Source organism: Uloborus diversus, chromosome 6 (assembly GCF_026930045.1).
Source record: "Uloborus diversus isolate 005 chromosome 6, Udiv.v.3.1, whole genome shotgun sequence".
Classification (NCBI taxonomy): domain Eukaryota; kingdom Metazoa; phylum Arthropoda; class Arachnida; order Araneae; family Uloboridae; genus Uloborus; species Uloborus diversus.
The window spans coordinates 57,818,409-57,835,093 of record NC_072736.1 but is presented as its reverse complement, the minus strand read 5'-3'; the positions used below and the strand labels follow the sequence as shown (position 1 = coordinate 57,835,093).

The 16,685-nt window shown below is 32.9% G+C and overlaps 1 protein-coding gene across 1 annotated transcript in view; it reads right to left on the bottom strand.

Annotated features, from left to right (window-relative positions):
- The window catches only part of LOC129223929 (uncharacterized), a 78,410-nt gene that overhangs the window by 8,777 nt on the left and 52,948 nt on the right, over positions 1–16,685 (bottom strand). The window contains exons 4-5 of the mRNA XM_054858308.1: positions 14,033–14,092; positions 12,981–13,130 (exon numbers count right to left, since the gene is read on the bottom strand). Coding sequence (XP_054714283.1) covers positions 12,981–13,130; positions 14,033–14,092 — 210 coding nt within the window. The remainder of the gene's footprint in view (positions 1–12,980; positions 13,131–14,032; positions 14,093–16,685) is intronic.

Below are 16,685 nucleotides of genomic sequence, written 5' to 3'. Positions count from 1 at the left end.
AAACCCCAATTCGTTCTGTCGCGTAATCTTGTTCTTGGTCGCTTTCTTTTCTTTCGTCTTTGGCGGTGGATTTGCTTCTGTTGGCTGCTGACATTTGGTTTCCTTGGCGGGGCAAAGTTTTCTGACGGCACATACAGTTTATTTTTTTATACAGTAAAATTTAATAACCTAATTTTGTGACATGCTGACATGAAACCTGCGATTTTCGGTATGGAAAACTTATCTTACCATCGGCAATCTAACAAAATGAACTATAATTGCTTTGTACATCTAAACCTGAACAAAGTTTTTTTGATTCATTTTTCATCTGCACATTTTCTTACTTTTAGGTGATTTTAGTTATTTTTTTCTTCAAAGAATATTACTGATTTAATGAAACATTTCGATTGTACGTGAGTATGTCGTGCAGAGAGATCACCTGCAACTTTTTTAAATGAAAGAAGTCGTTCAAATGAACGAGTTAAATGAACGGATCAAAAAAAAAAGAACGATCCTCTGATGAACGGATCATTAAAAAGAACTAAATTTATCAGCTTTAGTGCCCCCAGCCCAAAACCATCTTTTACACCGAATGGTATGTACAGTAAGGATGGAATAACAAATTGCTCAAAATTTCCAGTACGAGTTATGCGCTGATCCTCCATCACTATTCGATGGATGTGGTTTCATGAGGAAAGAAATCCTGTATCGTTAAAGTGTTATTTCTTGAAGCAAAAGATTCATCCACTATCACAAAACAAACAGCTGGTGTCATATATGTTATAGATTGAATATCCCTTCTCCATCATGTTTTTTTTCCCGGTAATGATCTGCAAGTTTCAAGGAAATATGCCAACAATGCAGTGTATATGTCACTTGTAAATGTGGAAAAGCTAGTGAATACTTCTACTTGAAATGGAATGGGGGGGGGGGAGGTGATGTAGTTTTGGGAGGAGGTGCGCCATCGCTCTTGAAGGATGGACACACTTGATTTCTAACCTTTATTTTGCATGAAATAATATTTTCACTTAAAATGTATGGAGAGTCGTCCTGCTTCATTTTACGGGGAGAGGGGGGCTCTGTAGCATTGGTGGGTTGTGCCATCCCTCTTGGGGGATAAACACATTTAACTTAATGCTTTTAAATTTTGCATGAAACAATATTACCATTTGAAATGTACTCTAAAAATTCCGAAAAAATACTCAAAATAGCAATTTTTAGGTGCCCCAAACCCATTCCAAAACCCGACGCACAATGGGGTGAGACTTTTTACCTGTTCTTATTGGGAGAGTTATAAACAATTTGCAACTCGTTTAAACTATTTTTTTTTTGGATGTTTGGGTACGACCCATATTTTTACTGTACTAAAAAGGGCGTTGCCGTCTTGAAGCGATTGCGTTCGAATGTTTTTTTTACCGCCGATGTTGTACCTCGGAATGTGCTCCTTTTGCTCAACTTTCAAGTACATATGTTCAAGTGTTCAGATTGAAGTTGTAAGTTGTTTTAGAATGCTGAATAGTCGTTTTTTTTCGAGTTGAATTCAAGTTGATCTCCCAATTACACAAGCAATTCGATAGAGAACTCTATAATAAACAAAAATAATTAAATGAGAGGTAAGTTCGTTAGATCAAATTTGGATCTCTATCCCTCAAATAACGAACTTTTCATCGTTAACTTCATCAACGTAGACAAAGAATTAAATGGTCAGGCCACGTTACCAGAATGGATAAAGACCGCACCACTAAAAAAAGTCTTCAATTCCGACGTATTAGCACCCGAAGATAGTACAGTACAAAGCAAATCTAAGATGGAATGATGGCCTAGAAATAGACCTCAAGTAAGAATAAGGTCGACCCGGAAGAGGCATCTTGAGTAGGCCATGGCTCACCCTAGGATGTCGAGAAACTGAGGGAAGGATTACTGGAATAGAGAAGACGTGCAGTGAGAAGCGATCGTTGCCACCATAGTATATCAGAAATTGTTGCCATGAAGCTATTTTTGAGTGCAAACTCAATCTAAAATTAAATTAAAATTCCAGAATTTTTTGCCAGTCTTTATAGATATTTTACCCATTTTAATGATTTATTTTTTTGATAGTTAGGTTAAAAAGTAATGAAACTTAACCCCGAGAAAAGGATGGATTTTTTTCGAAACTCCATACATTTTTTGAAGATATTTATAATCCCATTTTTCCTTCTAAATTAAATTTAACTACAACCGAGAATGAAAAAGAAAAATTACGCATGAAAATACCAAACTATGACACTAGATAATTTCCTTCAAGCGCAAATAAAATAATTAGAATAATTTGAACAACACTTATAAAGGAAAGCAATACTCTTTGTTATGCAAACAGGCATTTTCTAAATTAAAATTGACTTCCGTCCAATATTGGACAGCATGAGTAGCTTCTCCCCACTCCCCATCCAAACCTAATAGTATTTTCTTTTGAATATTCTCTTTTAAATATCTTATTAATTCTTGTGAAAAGGCAAACATATCGATATAAAGCAACAAACTGCGCGTGTAATGAATTCTTCCAACGAAACCAATTTATTCATGCGCATTTGGTCGCAGATGCTAGTGACGTGTTTGGAAAATGGCTGAATAAATTCGACAGCTGAGCAACCTTTTATTATGCGTTTCATTATGCCATAACCGGACAAAAAACTAATTTAATATGACTTGCTGGTTAAATAGTGCGGATCTTTTACTTTCATGTAGCTTTGATTGACTCGCTTGATATGAATATCATAGAGGATAATTTTAGTTTTAATTCTAACTTGATTTTCGTGGTCGATATGAAGAACGGTCTTTTAAATTCTTACAAAATTTGATTTTAGATAAGTACAGTAGACCCTCGTTTTACGCGGGGGTTCCACGGAAATGCCGCGTAAATCGAAACCGCGTAAATTGAGACTAATACTGATGTTAAAATAGAGGTTTGGTTCCGTAGATAACAAAATACTTCATCAGTGATGACTAATTGTATAATAAGTTTAATGTGTACTTATATCCACTTTTATGCTCAACATGCATAAAGAAAACATGAATTAATTTCGTGTACTGTTTATAAAGAGGAACTGGCTATGATAGTCTTTTGGCAGTCATTAAGAATTTTTCTCTGTAATTCTTTGCAGAGCATTAACGCATCCATGATCACTTGCGTCATTTCCATGATAGAATCTTCCTTCACTAACAAATCAGAAATATCATTTCTATTTATTAGGAATGACTCAAAATTTTCAATGTGAACGTTTTTGGTTGTGCGTCACCGACGTCGGTATCCTCGTTGGTTTTGGCCTCCTTTGTCACTCCTGAAAGCTCTGAACTGTGTGAGTTTAATAACTTTACTTCTGGAAAGAGCTCTGGAACCAATTGCATAAAATGTCTCCAGTGGCCTAAGCTATATTATTATCACGTCAAAATGCAGTTGATTACGCGTAATATGCAACCTTTAAGAGTTTGGATTTTGAAAGAGGGGAAAATTTTATCTGTTTGCATTGCCGCATCCGCGTAAAACCGAAACTCATCCGCTTAAAATAAAATAAAGGTGTCAAATCTTAAACCGCGTATAATCGAAACTGCGTAAAATAAATTCGCATAAAATGAGGGTCTACTGTATTGTGCAAATGGAATTTTTTTTTAAGTATTCTTTTTGAGTTAGGAATGTAAATTTAAATGAATGAACGTCCAGCATCCAGAATTCATTTGAATTTGGACGTCTTGAATTCAAGTTGTGCTGTTCGCAATCACGAATTGCAATAGGACCCTACTCGTTGAGTTTCTGGTTTGCATAAATGGAATGGAATAGAAATGGCCAAGAAATTTGCATCCGCCACATTATGGCAGGTGATTTTCTAGAATAGGTAATACGAGGAATATCCAAAAAGAAATGGTGATTGATTAGGATGCTGTAATAAAGATGAAGATTTTGTGGTCGATATCCACCATTACACTTATCATAAAGATTATTTAGAGTATAAAATTGTGTATTTTCATTTCTTATCAAACTTAAATGATGGGAATTAGTAATCTAGAAACTTTGTATTAGGATGAAGTTTTGATTTTAAGTTCATTTATGCTGACGTTTTTCTTTAAAAAACGTAATTTTAACCCCTTCCCCCTTTTAAAAGTAAAATATGTCTTGAATCAACGCAAACGATTTATAATCATGTTGACAAATCTTTGTCCTCTTAATAAATATTAAAACAGCGAGTTAAACGTATTTTCGTCGTCATGGCAATCTGAAAAATCAGAGCAACATCAACTTAAGTCAAGTGAAGATTGTAAGCAATTCGTGACTGCTCCAAAAATATTTTTCGTTGCATAATTAATTTTGATATTTCAGCAATGTTAGTACGTAGTATCAGTTATATAACAATACTAGGTATTTAATTACAAGATCTATGATGAATTTTCAACAAAACTACATGAAAAATTAAAAAATATATATAAAAACTTAATTTTTTAAAAATCAAAAACCAAAAAGTGCCGGAAATTTTATCTCACAAAAGTCTTCGTACACTTTATAAAATGTCTATATATTATTGAATAATCTAACTTTTGATTAAGTTATTAATTAGTAGAATATCATACAGTATTCGTAACACCTTTTAAACGTCTGGGAATAGATTTAATTTTTTTTTTGCGTAATTTCTGAGTAAGTGTTCAACCACACTTCGAGTCTTACTGTTTCTAGCTCTATTTTCGTTTCAGTGCCGTATTTTCGAAATCTTGCCTCCAGATATCTCTAAATATGTTACATTAGCATTCCCGTACCCGGCTTTGCTCGGGTAATGGAATTAGCAGGGATTAACAGTGCTTGGTGCACCTAGTTTCGAAAATCCCCTATAATAATTACTTATTACCTATAACTTTTCTAGTTTGGGGAGGATCCCGGGGACCCTGAACTCCTTATATATATATATATGCCCTTGTCTTTAACCGATCTTTAACTGTTATTAACGATCCTTTTAAAGTATTGTTTATCTTTGCAAACACAGATCATCCACATTTTATTGTTATACCTATGTTTAAGCTAGAACTTCTTTGTATACAACATTTTTAGTTTTTTTTTTTTCTGGTGCTAAAATTATTAAACTGCTTGATGAACTGGCTTTGGAGCAAGCTACATAACACTGGTCGTGTGAAAAAAAGTCTTCTCTTAAATCGATCCCTGCTACTTTTAATGTCTGTCCTTGTCACTTATTAATGGTTATTGCAAAGCAAACTTTAACAAGAAACTGCACTCTTCTAAATTCAAAAGGATAGTCCGCCTGTGATGATGTTCTTAAAAACTTCGTTTCTAGTTTTGAAAAAATAAAAGCAAAAGACAGAAACATTATGATTTGACTTGAGAAAAGCCTCGAAGAATCACGTGAGAAACAAAAACAATATCAAATTTATAGTTCGCTATCGACCAAAAGTTGAGATGAAGTACTGAATAATGATTTGAATGGAGGAAAGCCTTCGAAAATAAGGGATTTGAATTTCAATGACAGGTTTTTAATTTCGCAGAAATTAAGGGGTTTTAATTCGCAACTCCAACGAACTATAGGGGGCACTGAAGTCACTGTCTAATGGCGGACTTAAAAACTAAAACAAACGCACATGGTAACGAAGAAAATGCTAAAAGTGTTGTGATTTTTGTTCGTACGTATGATTTTTTCGCTTTATTCTTTTTAAATCAATTTTCAAAGTCTAGTGGATATTCTGACCCACGCAGAAAGAAATGAGAATTCAAGAAGCATTACTAAACGTCAAAGATTAATGCAAACTACGTAGTTCGTAGTTCTAAGCAGCTATTTCCACGATGTTGAATTCGATATTTATCAATTCTTGATAAAACTAAATAATAATTGTGGCCTGACAAGAATAACAATTAATGCTAGAAAATTCAATATGACATTACAAATTGTTATCGAAAAAAGATGATACTTTTTTGCCTTGCTTGGCTAGCGCTTATTGTTTTCCATTTGTAGCTGTGTTATTTCTCTCGAATTCCCGAATCGGTTAATTTAAAAATTTTCTGCTTCGATTTTTCTAATTTCTGAGTTACGATTTAATTGTGTCATGTTATGCAAATCATCAACAAAAATCTCATGGATATATGGTGGTAGTTTTCTTTTCAGTTGATTGACCATTATTTCTTTTCACTTATCGAATTCTGTAATCTTACTACCATTTTATTCCACTCATGATAAAAATTAAAAATGGTTTAACTAAAAACGCGAAATCTCGCCAAGGCTACTTTGCTCGCACTATACTAAAACTATAGCCCTAAACAAATTTGGCGAAACCTTTCAGCTGAGAATAAAAGGAATAAAGTAAATTCTTTCTCGGTTATTCATTTTGTTCTACGATAATATATTCAAGAAAATATTTTGCATACTGTCCATTCCAACTAAATGCTGCTGTAAAATATGGTAAGTTTAATTAATTTAAGATTAAAAAAACTCCCATATTCTTACAAATTCATACAAAACAATAAAACTTTTTACCTTGTATAACGTTATCCAAGTTTGTTAATCCAGAATTTTCGCTTTCACCAATTATTAAGGAAATAATGAAAACTAACATTATTTTGAGGAGCTCGAGAATACTAAGGGACAAATTAATTTCTGTAGCTGACAGCAAGCTAAGACACATCGATTGCGTTAATAAATACTCAGAACAAACTGCCTGTGTTTACGTCAACAGACACACATGGAACGCAACGTGGCAATGTTTTAGTTTCAATTGCAGTTTTGTAAATCACCGCAAGGTAGCGTATTCGAGCGCTGGAGTTCCGAATTAATTTCTCCCGAACTAATTGAGATTTCGAAAAATCCTTTCTTAGTGGTTACTTTTGTAATCATGCAGACATGCCTGCCAAATTTCAAGTCTGAAGCTTCAGCGGTTTCGGCTGTGCGTTGATATATATATATATATATATGTTATCTCAGGACATTGATTTTTATATATTAAGATTAAATTGATTTTGGAGCCTAATTATTTCAAAAGTTCCCTTTTTATATCTGATAACAATTACAATCTATATAAACAAAACAGAAAATATGTATGTAATGTATATACGTATATGTGTGTGTATGTTCTCTATACCATCCACAGATTACGCTGGATCCCGACCAAATTTGGCAGGGAGGCACTTGGATTGGGCACCTAAGAAAGAACGTAGGGGGCGGGGGGGGGGGGTTTTGAACGACAAAAAAAAAAAAAAAGAACCGATCGAATTTCAATTTTAGGACCCGAAAATGGCGTTTTTCTATAATTTGAGGGCAAAAAAATACTCGCTTAAATAAGAACAAAATATCCGTGGAACCCCCTGATTTTTCTGCATTAGATAAAATTTGTTCCTATGTTCCAAGGCAATTGGAACGTGAATTATATCGGTTTCAAACTAATTTTATACTAAAATGTGGGCAATTGTTGAACAATACTTGTATTAAAATTTGTAGTGTGAAGAAAATACATTGAGAAGAAAGATCTGTTGCCATTTTTTACTATCGAACATGAAAAAAATTAAATTTTGGCTTTTGTTTTGAAACTTTTCTTGTATTCCGAGGGATTTAACTCCCCCCCCCCTTTTTTTGGCTATTTTGCCGCAATCTGTCGGGAAATTTCACAGATCTTTTTTGTTGAAACCTGATTGTTGAACATGCGCCATTTGACATAACTTTTGTTTTCGAGGTAGACCACCGTGCAAAGCCGGGCGACGCAGCTGGTAGTTTTATAAAAGCGAAGTATGCTTAAGTGTATAAGTAAACGAAGTATATAAGTAATCGAAGTATATAAGTGAACGAAGTATATAAGTAAACGAAGTATATAAGTAAACGAAGTACAGTAGACCCTCGTTTTACGCGGGTTTTTTTAAGCGATTTTGATTCGCGGTTTAAGATTTGACATCTTTATTTTATTTTACGCAGTTGAGTTTCGGTTATACCCGGATGCGGCAATGCAAACAGATAAAATTTTCCCCACTTTCAAAATCCAAACGCCTAAAGATTGCAGATTACACGTAATCAACTGCATTTTGGCGTGCTAATAATCGAGCTTGGGTCACTGGAGATATTATGCGATTGGTTCCGGAGTTTTTCCCAGAAGTAAAGTTATTAAACTCATACAGTTCAGAACTCACTGGAAGAAGAGCTTTTAGGAGTGACAAAGGAGGCTAAAACCAACGAGGATACCGACATCGGTGACGCACAACCAAAAACGTTCACATTGAAAATTTTGAGACATTCCTAGACAATAGAAATGATCTTTCTGATTTGTTAGTGAAGGAAGATTCTATCATGGAAATGACGCAAATGATCATGGATGCGTTAATGCTCAGCAAAGAATTAAAGAGAAAAATTCATAAAGACTAATTATAGCCAGCTCCTCTTCATAAACAGGACACGAAATTAATTTGTTTTCTTTATGCATGTTGTGCATAAAAGTCGATATAAGTACACATAAAGCTTGTTATACAATTAGTCATGACTAGAATGAAGTATTTTGTTATCTACAGTATCAAACCCCTATTTTAACACTAGTACTAGGTCTCAATTTACGCAGTTTCGATTTACGCGGCATTTCCGTGGAACGTAACCCCCGCGTAAAACGAGGGTTTACTGTATACTCAAAAATAAGACTACAGTGGTGGACATAATTATAAAATCAAAAAAAAATTTTTTTTTGTTTAATTATAGCTTAGCTCAATTTAACTTTTTTCACTAAAGTAAAGATGAATGGTTAAAAGAATAGTTCTAAAACTAGTACAACTCACCAGTTAAATTAAAAAGTTGATGAAGTTAGAGAATTTGAAAATTTAACAGCATTACGTAATTTTATCATTACGTAAAACCTTGACAAAAGTAAAAACTCAAAAGTAAAAAATCCAGGATTACAATAAAATTTTCTTCGAAAACGTTGATTTAAAGCTATCGAATGAATAAATGTTGCCATCAGTGATTGCTAAATATTTTGTTTTTGAAAATCAATGAGAAACTTTTAAATGCGCTGCTGGACAAAATTATAAACTCAAGTCCTTTTTCATTTTTTAAATCATAATTTAACCCAGTTTAATTTTGTTTTTTATTTAATAAAACAAATAACGCAATTTAAATACTCAACTTTAATATATAAATAAACCTTAAGAGCTCTTGTGTATTATTTTCTAAGTTTTGGATTTTCTCATCATTAACTTCTTTTCTGAAGAATAAAATAAAAACATTCTTGTCATTAGCTACTGCTTATTTTCATTATCATTATGTCAAGCGAAAAAAATAATAATAAAAAACATTTATTTTCATTTCAGACGATATTTTTTCCTCAGTTTAATTCTTCTTTATTATTCAAGTAAAACTTTTTATCGTCTGGTTTTCAGGTTCAGAATGATTTGAGCTTTTTTTAGTGCAAGTTTTCATTCTGTCGAGTTAAGTTCTTCGTGCTTTGGTATTCATTGAGTTTTGAAATGCCTCAATGTTTAAAACTTTCAGAGCAAGAAGTAGGAAAAATTGTGGCCTACAGAGATCCTGGTAAAACCCAGTGCTAAATTGCCTTTTTAGTTAAATGCTCCCAAGGGGCAGTAAAAAACGTACTGAAGGATCCCCCAAGTTATGGAAAAAGAAAAAAAACGGGGAGGCATTCGAAACTAACTGAGAGAGATCGAAGATATATTTTACGCACAGCATCAAACACTGGAGCTTCTTCCAGCAAAATTCTGAAGACTTTAAAACTCAAGGTAAGCTCTAGGACAGTTAGAAGAGTTCTACAACAATTTCAGAATATGAAGTGGAGAAAAATGAAAACACAGCCAAAACTGGAGGTTCAGCATATTGCTCAAAGACTTCAGTTTGCACAGAGATATATGTCTTGGAAAAAAATGTGGAATAAAGTTGTTTGGTCCGATGAAAAAAAATTCATCTTGGATGGTCCAGATGGCTTAAGATACTATTGGCATGACCTTAGAAAAAAGAACAACACATATTCAGCCGAAACTTTTGTAGAGGTTCTGTAATGGTTTGGGCTGGTTTCTTTCAGCATGGTAAAGCAGGATTGGCGTTTCTTAACGGAAGGCAGAACGCTGAAGATTACCAATTAATCCTGGAAGATCAACTCTTACCTTTTGCTCATCTGATTCCTGGAGGTAACTGGTTATTTCAGCAAGATAACGCGAGTTTATACACAGCGAAAAGTACAAAAGAATGGTTCAAGCGCTGGGGCATCAAAGTTATCAAATGGCCAGCTCGTAGTCCGGATCTTAATCCGATTGAAAATTTTTGGGGGACCATGGTTCGCAAAGATTATCATGATGGGCACCAGTACCAAACCGCAGAGGAATTAAAAAAGGCAATACTTTCAACAAGGAACCATATGCCACAGCAGCTGTTGGAAACTCTTGTGAAATCTTTCAGAAAAATGGTGGCCCAACTCGTTTTTAAAAGTTACGAGTTTACACGAATGGCCAGATTTAGTGCAGTGTTAATTTTTAAAACATTTCAAATATTGATTTTTTTTCAATTTATCCATGTCAATAGCAACATTGCATTTTTTTTATAAATCTATGCTTTTGTTTTACTAAAGTAATTGCAAATGTAACTTAATTAAACTTAAAAAATTAAAATTTTGTCAGCTTGTAATTGTGTTTATGCAGTATCGTAAGTTTGTCATTTTGTAATTCAGCATTGGTTCATTTTCGGATATTAAATGAATAAGTATTTGAATAAAATTCTACCAAACTTCAGAGTTTCTTACTTTTGAGTTGATACTTTTGTCCAGGTTTCATGTGTTATTAAGGTATTAAAGTAGAGAATTTTTTTAATTAATTATTTTTTATGAGTTATACTGAACTTAGGACTATTTAGTCAGTTATTCATCTTTACTGGAACAAATTGTTTTTTTAACTGAGTTAAATTATGATTGAAAAAATGAAAAAAAAAATGAGTTTATAATTTTGTCCAGCGATGCATTTCTATGTTTCTCGTTAATTTACAAAAACAAAACTTTTAGCAATCACAGATGGCAACATTTATTTATTCTATGGCCTTAAATTAACATTTTCGAACGAAACTTTCTCGTAATCCTGGCTTTTTTATCTTTGAGTTCATACTTTTGTCCAGGTTTCACGTAATGATAAAATATTAAATTAGCAAATTTTCTAAATTCATGAACTTTTTAATTTAACTGATAAGCTGTACTAATTTTAGAACTATTTCTCCAACTATTCATCTTAACTTCAATGAAAATAATTTAAACTGAGTCATGCTATAACTGAAACAAAAGAAAGAAAATTTGAGTCTTTAATTTTGTCCACCACTGTATTAACGGGAAGTGCCTTGTAGTTTTTAAAGCTGACATCTTTAAATAAAACAAATATTTAAATAGCATTAACAACTTACTAGTCTAATTTAGAATGAGTTTTCTTTCTTCTTAAGAAAAAAACTCATCATAAATAATTTGAGAAACTTATAATGCTTTAGTTATATTTTATTTAAAGATGTCAACATTAGGTACTGTTTTTGGGTGTCAGTTTTAGAGCACTGTACTTTAGCTGAAATAAACCTGATAACAATACACTTAATCTGTCAAAACATTAAGCCTTATAATGTTCAGTGAATGTTTTTTTTTTTTTTTTTTTTTTTTGAAATTAGAACATTTAAAATTATTTTTTTAAAACTATGTATAACGTAGCAGTTATATGATAGCACTGAGAGACAACAAAATTTCCCCGTAAATAAAATTCCAAATCTGAATAAGTAAAAAAGAATAAATAATTACTAAACAATAATAAATGATAGTAAAATTTAACACTGTTAAACTAAAATTTACATTTTATTTTTTTCTTAAATGTAAGTTAATGTTCTGTTTAGAAGACTCATGGGTATAAAAAACCTTTGTAAAAACTTAAACTAGGTTCTTACTACTTTCGTCTATGTCTATTGTACAGAAAAAAGTATCGAATTTGAAAGTTCGAGTAATTTTTTTTCTTGGTTACACTAAAACCCCATGTCATTTCAAGCATCTGTGTCAATTTTTACCTGCCTACATACAATATTCCATGTATTATTAATTTTCCAAATGTATACTCATTTTCTGAACACCCAAAATATATGTAGCATTTTAGTAGCCAATAACAACGCCAATGCATATACGAGCGCCCATCATTTCCGAAAAAATCTGCTAGGAGTTCGCGTTTATCTCTGAGATACGTTACTCGTGAAAAGCTTGCGTTGTATCCGTTTTGCATAAGTCAAATCGTCAACAGCCATGTCTCATGGTCAGAGAAGTATGACTGCGGATTAGGAGGTCCTGCGTTCAAAACCTGGATCGGGCATGGGTGTGATTCCTATCCTTCTCCTGTCCTTGTCCTTTTTACTTCCTTTTACAAAAAAGGAAGTATAGTATTCGCGAAAAAATTTTCACTCAAAAATCGGCCTTAATTTCCATTTTGCTCACCCCCGAATGAATCTTGAGTTTATTTTTCAACCCGACCACACGTGGGTATATGCCTAGGAACGTACGGACACCCGAAATATCCATTTTGACGATCCCCGAATCAATTAGAACGAGTTTTCTCGTGACGTCTGTATGTACGTATATATGTGTGTATGTATGTCGCATAACTCAAGAACGGAATATCCTAGAAAGTTGTAATTTGATACTTAAGACTCCTAGTGGGGTCCAGTTGTGCACCTCCCTTTTTGGTTGCATTCGGATGCTCCAAAGGGGGTCTTTTGCTCCCTTTTTGGGGGGGGGGGGAAATCATTGTTAATTTCGATGTAAACTCAAGTAGTGTTATGATTGGTCGGACACTTGGTGATATATGTACTATGGAAGTCAGGTTTGACACCAAATTACGGTACAGTTGGAAAAATGAAGTAGCGCCCCCCAAATTGCCCGTCTAGTAGGAACAAGACAACAATAGCGACAACATTAGTCAAATCGCATTGTAGAGGGAATCCCTTTGTATTATTAGGTGACACAATCTTTGACATAAGGTGTCAGCTGATTACCTTTGTTCATGATAATATCGTTTGGATCATCATCGTCAAAGAATGGGATATCTTTGGAAGGGGCGATAATGTGATTGTTATTGAAGCGCTTCTCCCACCAATACACCTTGTTCAGGTCAGCAAAACCAGGAGGATTGTATCCGCCATCCCCTGAAAACGAAAATCATACGTTAAACTCTCAAGTCAAGACAAAAAAGATTTTAGGAGCGAGAAACTCGTGATTTTGTTTTTTAAAGATTATTTCTCAAGTACTTTCTCATAATGCCTGCCGGCTCTGCTTTTTAATTGCTGGAAAAAACATTGAAAAATAATAAGACTTAATTTTGTTAATAAAGTTTAACTAATTTCGAGGCTCAATTTAAGCCAGCATAGATTTGTATTTTAAACAGTTCAAATTTTTGAAAAAATACAGGCTTTCGAAGCTTGCTAGATTCAAGTAAATCAATTCATTAGTTTTAAAGCGTTTTATAAAACAATTTTTTTTTTCAGTACATAATTGTTACAAATTTGAGCATACAAACTTGCAATATTTAGAGCATATTAGCGGTAAATGTAAGCCATTCTCTCATTATTCACAATATATACCGTTTTTGTTTCTTTCTCTATATAAGAATAGGTAACAGGTAAATTTATTTTAAGTTTTAAAAAGCGTATTCATGTTTAATACATATACGTTCGTACTTATTCATTCTTTATTGAATCATCTGTAAATACCCGTCAAGTACTACATTGTGTGAGTAATCACCGAGGATAAAATAAAAAGGTAATTTGAAATTATTTAAATATTGTGTGGGCACATAAACCCCATTTACATTGCAAATTTTTAGGGCACTGTTTAAAATTATGTCTTAGTGGGTTATGGTAAGTTGTGCTGATTCAACTCCCCCAATTAGATAACACTTTTTCTCTTTTATTTGGTAACTTAATACTTTTTTGCCATCTAATACTGTAGTGCTTTCACGAAACAAAATTTGCAGTAAAAAGTGATGATGACTCTTCAATTTAAGTAACAGGTGTATGAGTATTTTTTGTAAAAAAAAGTAACTTCTTACCTTTGAATCTGCTGAAATCTGAAACAGTAGATCGGACATCTTCAGATACATAAGGTTTATCTAACAAAGCATAGGAATGTTTAAGTAAAGTCACAACAAAGCAATAATTAAGTTCTTAAAATATGTATCTGAGAGTCAATATTCAAACAATTAAAATTTTTTTTTTTTTTAAATAATAAAGTATAGATTTATAAAAAGTAGAAACTCAACTAGATATCAACTTCCACAAATGAGACAGTGAGAAGCAAAGGGATGTAAATGGAATATTTAAAGTTTCGAGTAAATCGCGTTTAAAGTTCGGATCCTAGGTAGGCTTTCGTGAAAACCTTTTTCTAAATCAAGCTGCACAGCAGCATCTACTAGAAAACTACTAATACTATCTCTCGACCTAAGACAGAGTAGAGGTCCTTCTACGATTTGTACTAGTTATCTCCAAATTTTTGATTTTACCACTTACATCCCTTTGCTACTCACTGCCTCAAATGACGCTGTAAATGAATGCTTTAAGGAGAAACTAAGTTCGTGAAATTGTGACCATTTGAGGAGTTTACTTTCAAAACGGATTATATCCAGTTTTATATTTTTTTTGGCAAAACGAAAAAAACTTTTTACGCACAAACACTAACTGTTAGAATTTCGAATTTTTCACCATGTTTGGTAGAATAACAAGTGACTATTGGCATAAGTCTAGGAATTTTTCCATAACTTTATCAGACCTAAATTGCCAATTTTATTTTGGATATATTCCTTTTTGGTGTAAAAGAGTAGATAGCATCACTTTTGAAAAAAAAAACAAAACACATGTTTTTTTTCTTCAGAAATAAACTTTAAATTTGAAACAAAATATTCAACAATCACAATTTTTCAATTATTCACAATTTAATCATTAATTAATCACACTTTAATCGCAATTTAATAGGGACGAGTTCCACTTTTTGCTGTGAAAGACCTGGCGAGAAATAAGGGGATTTGTATAGTCACCGCTTAGGAGGTAAAACTAATGTTTACGCATTTTTAAACAGTAGATAAAAATTTCTTCGAGAAGAAAGAAATTCATGGGTCGATAGGGCTTATACTAGAGATTCTGAAAACGAAAAAAAAAAACGTTTTTTTTTTTCCCCCAAAAGTGTATATAATCCGTTTTGAAAGTAAACTCCTCATTTGTGACAAGGGCGAGGGAGGGGGTTGTGTGGAGAAGTGTGACATAACGCATTTTTTATAAGGTTTATGAAAATTAGCGTGACATATGGGAAAATGGAGAGAGGATAAGGCAAAGTATGACACTTCGTGACAAAGGGGAAGGGGGAATGTTGAAAAAAGTCTGATATCATTTTTGATGAGCCCTAAAGTTATTTTCTACATTCATATTATGTTAACAATTTAAAATTAACCAAAAGAAAAACATAAAATTGGTCTTTACAGTAACTTAAAACTAAAACAAAGATTTGAAATTAAAATGCAAAGTATTCTAAAAGTCATAAAAATGAGTTTCATGTTTCTTTTCCATGAAAGCTATAATGAAAAGGCTTTTCAGCAAAGTTTTATATCGAACTGATTCAATGCATTAGGATTCAGAAACGTGTTTAGAAATGCATTTTAGAGTTCATTTCGAAATTAAAAGTCACTTATATTCAATACTTTTCAATAAGATGATTTTTAAGAATAAAATTTAAAAAATGTTTATTTTAACAAAACTAGAAACTATTCCCCACCCTAACGTCTAAACTTATGTCCTTGAACTTCAATTTTGAAAAAATTTCGAGAGCTAATTCCGTGTCCAACTTCTCTCAAATGGCAAAAATGGCCTACAATTGCGTTTTTAGGACTTCGGCTCCGAAAAATTTCCATATTATTTCCATATTTTCCCACAGGTCATAATAGTAAAGTCTTAATATCGAAGGAGAAAAACCAATATTTCTCAATCAACTTTTGACGCTATTGAGAAACATTAGTTCATAAAATCTATTTGTCCATTAATCTCGTAGTATACTGACATTCATTACTACACTGTTAAAACTACAGGTTGCATTCGGCACCTTTCAGGGGTGAAACGCTTGTTCACCAGCGGCACCCATTACGGAGCCGAAATTGCACCTCTAACTAGGGTGAAAAACAGGCACCTTTCAAAAAGTAGGCAGCCGGGGTGAAAAGAATGAACCTACGGAGAGAGAAATGGCACCCTTACTGTAGATCCTCCTCCCCCCTCCCCCGTATTGTGTGCTTTTTTGAATATAATTGTGTTTTTTTTTTTTTTTTTTTTTTTTTTTTTAATAGTTTTGTTTTGATTCATGACAGTCTACGTTTTGCACACTTTTCACATTGCATGAATTCAGTACTGGAAATGATTAAAACTTGTAATTACAGCATTTGATCATATTTCAGAGTTTTCAACATAGTTAAGGAGTGCTCATTGCTTTAATTCATCTGATCATTCTCTACATCAGTGTTTCTCAACCTCTTTTGACCCGCGGGTCGGTAAAAGCAAATGAAAAACATTGCGGATCTGTGAAATTTTTATCCTTTTCTTAAAAATAAATAATAATAATTATAATAACTCTCGGGGCGGTAAAAAAAACTGGTGAAAAAACTCTGCGTACTGATAAGTTTTTTTTTTTTTTTTATAAAGTAATATTAAAAATGAATAAAACAATAA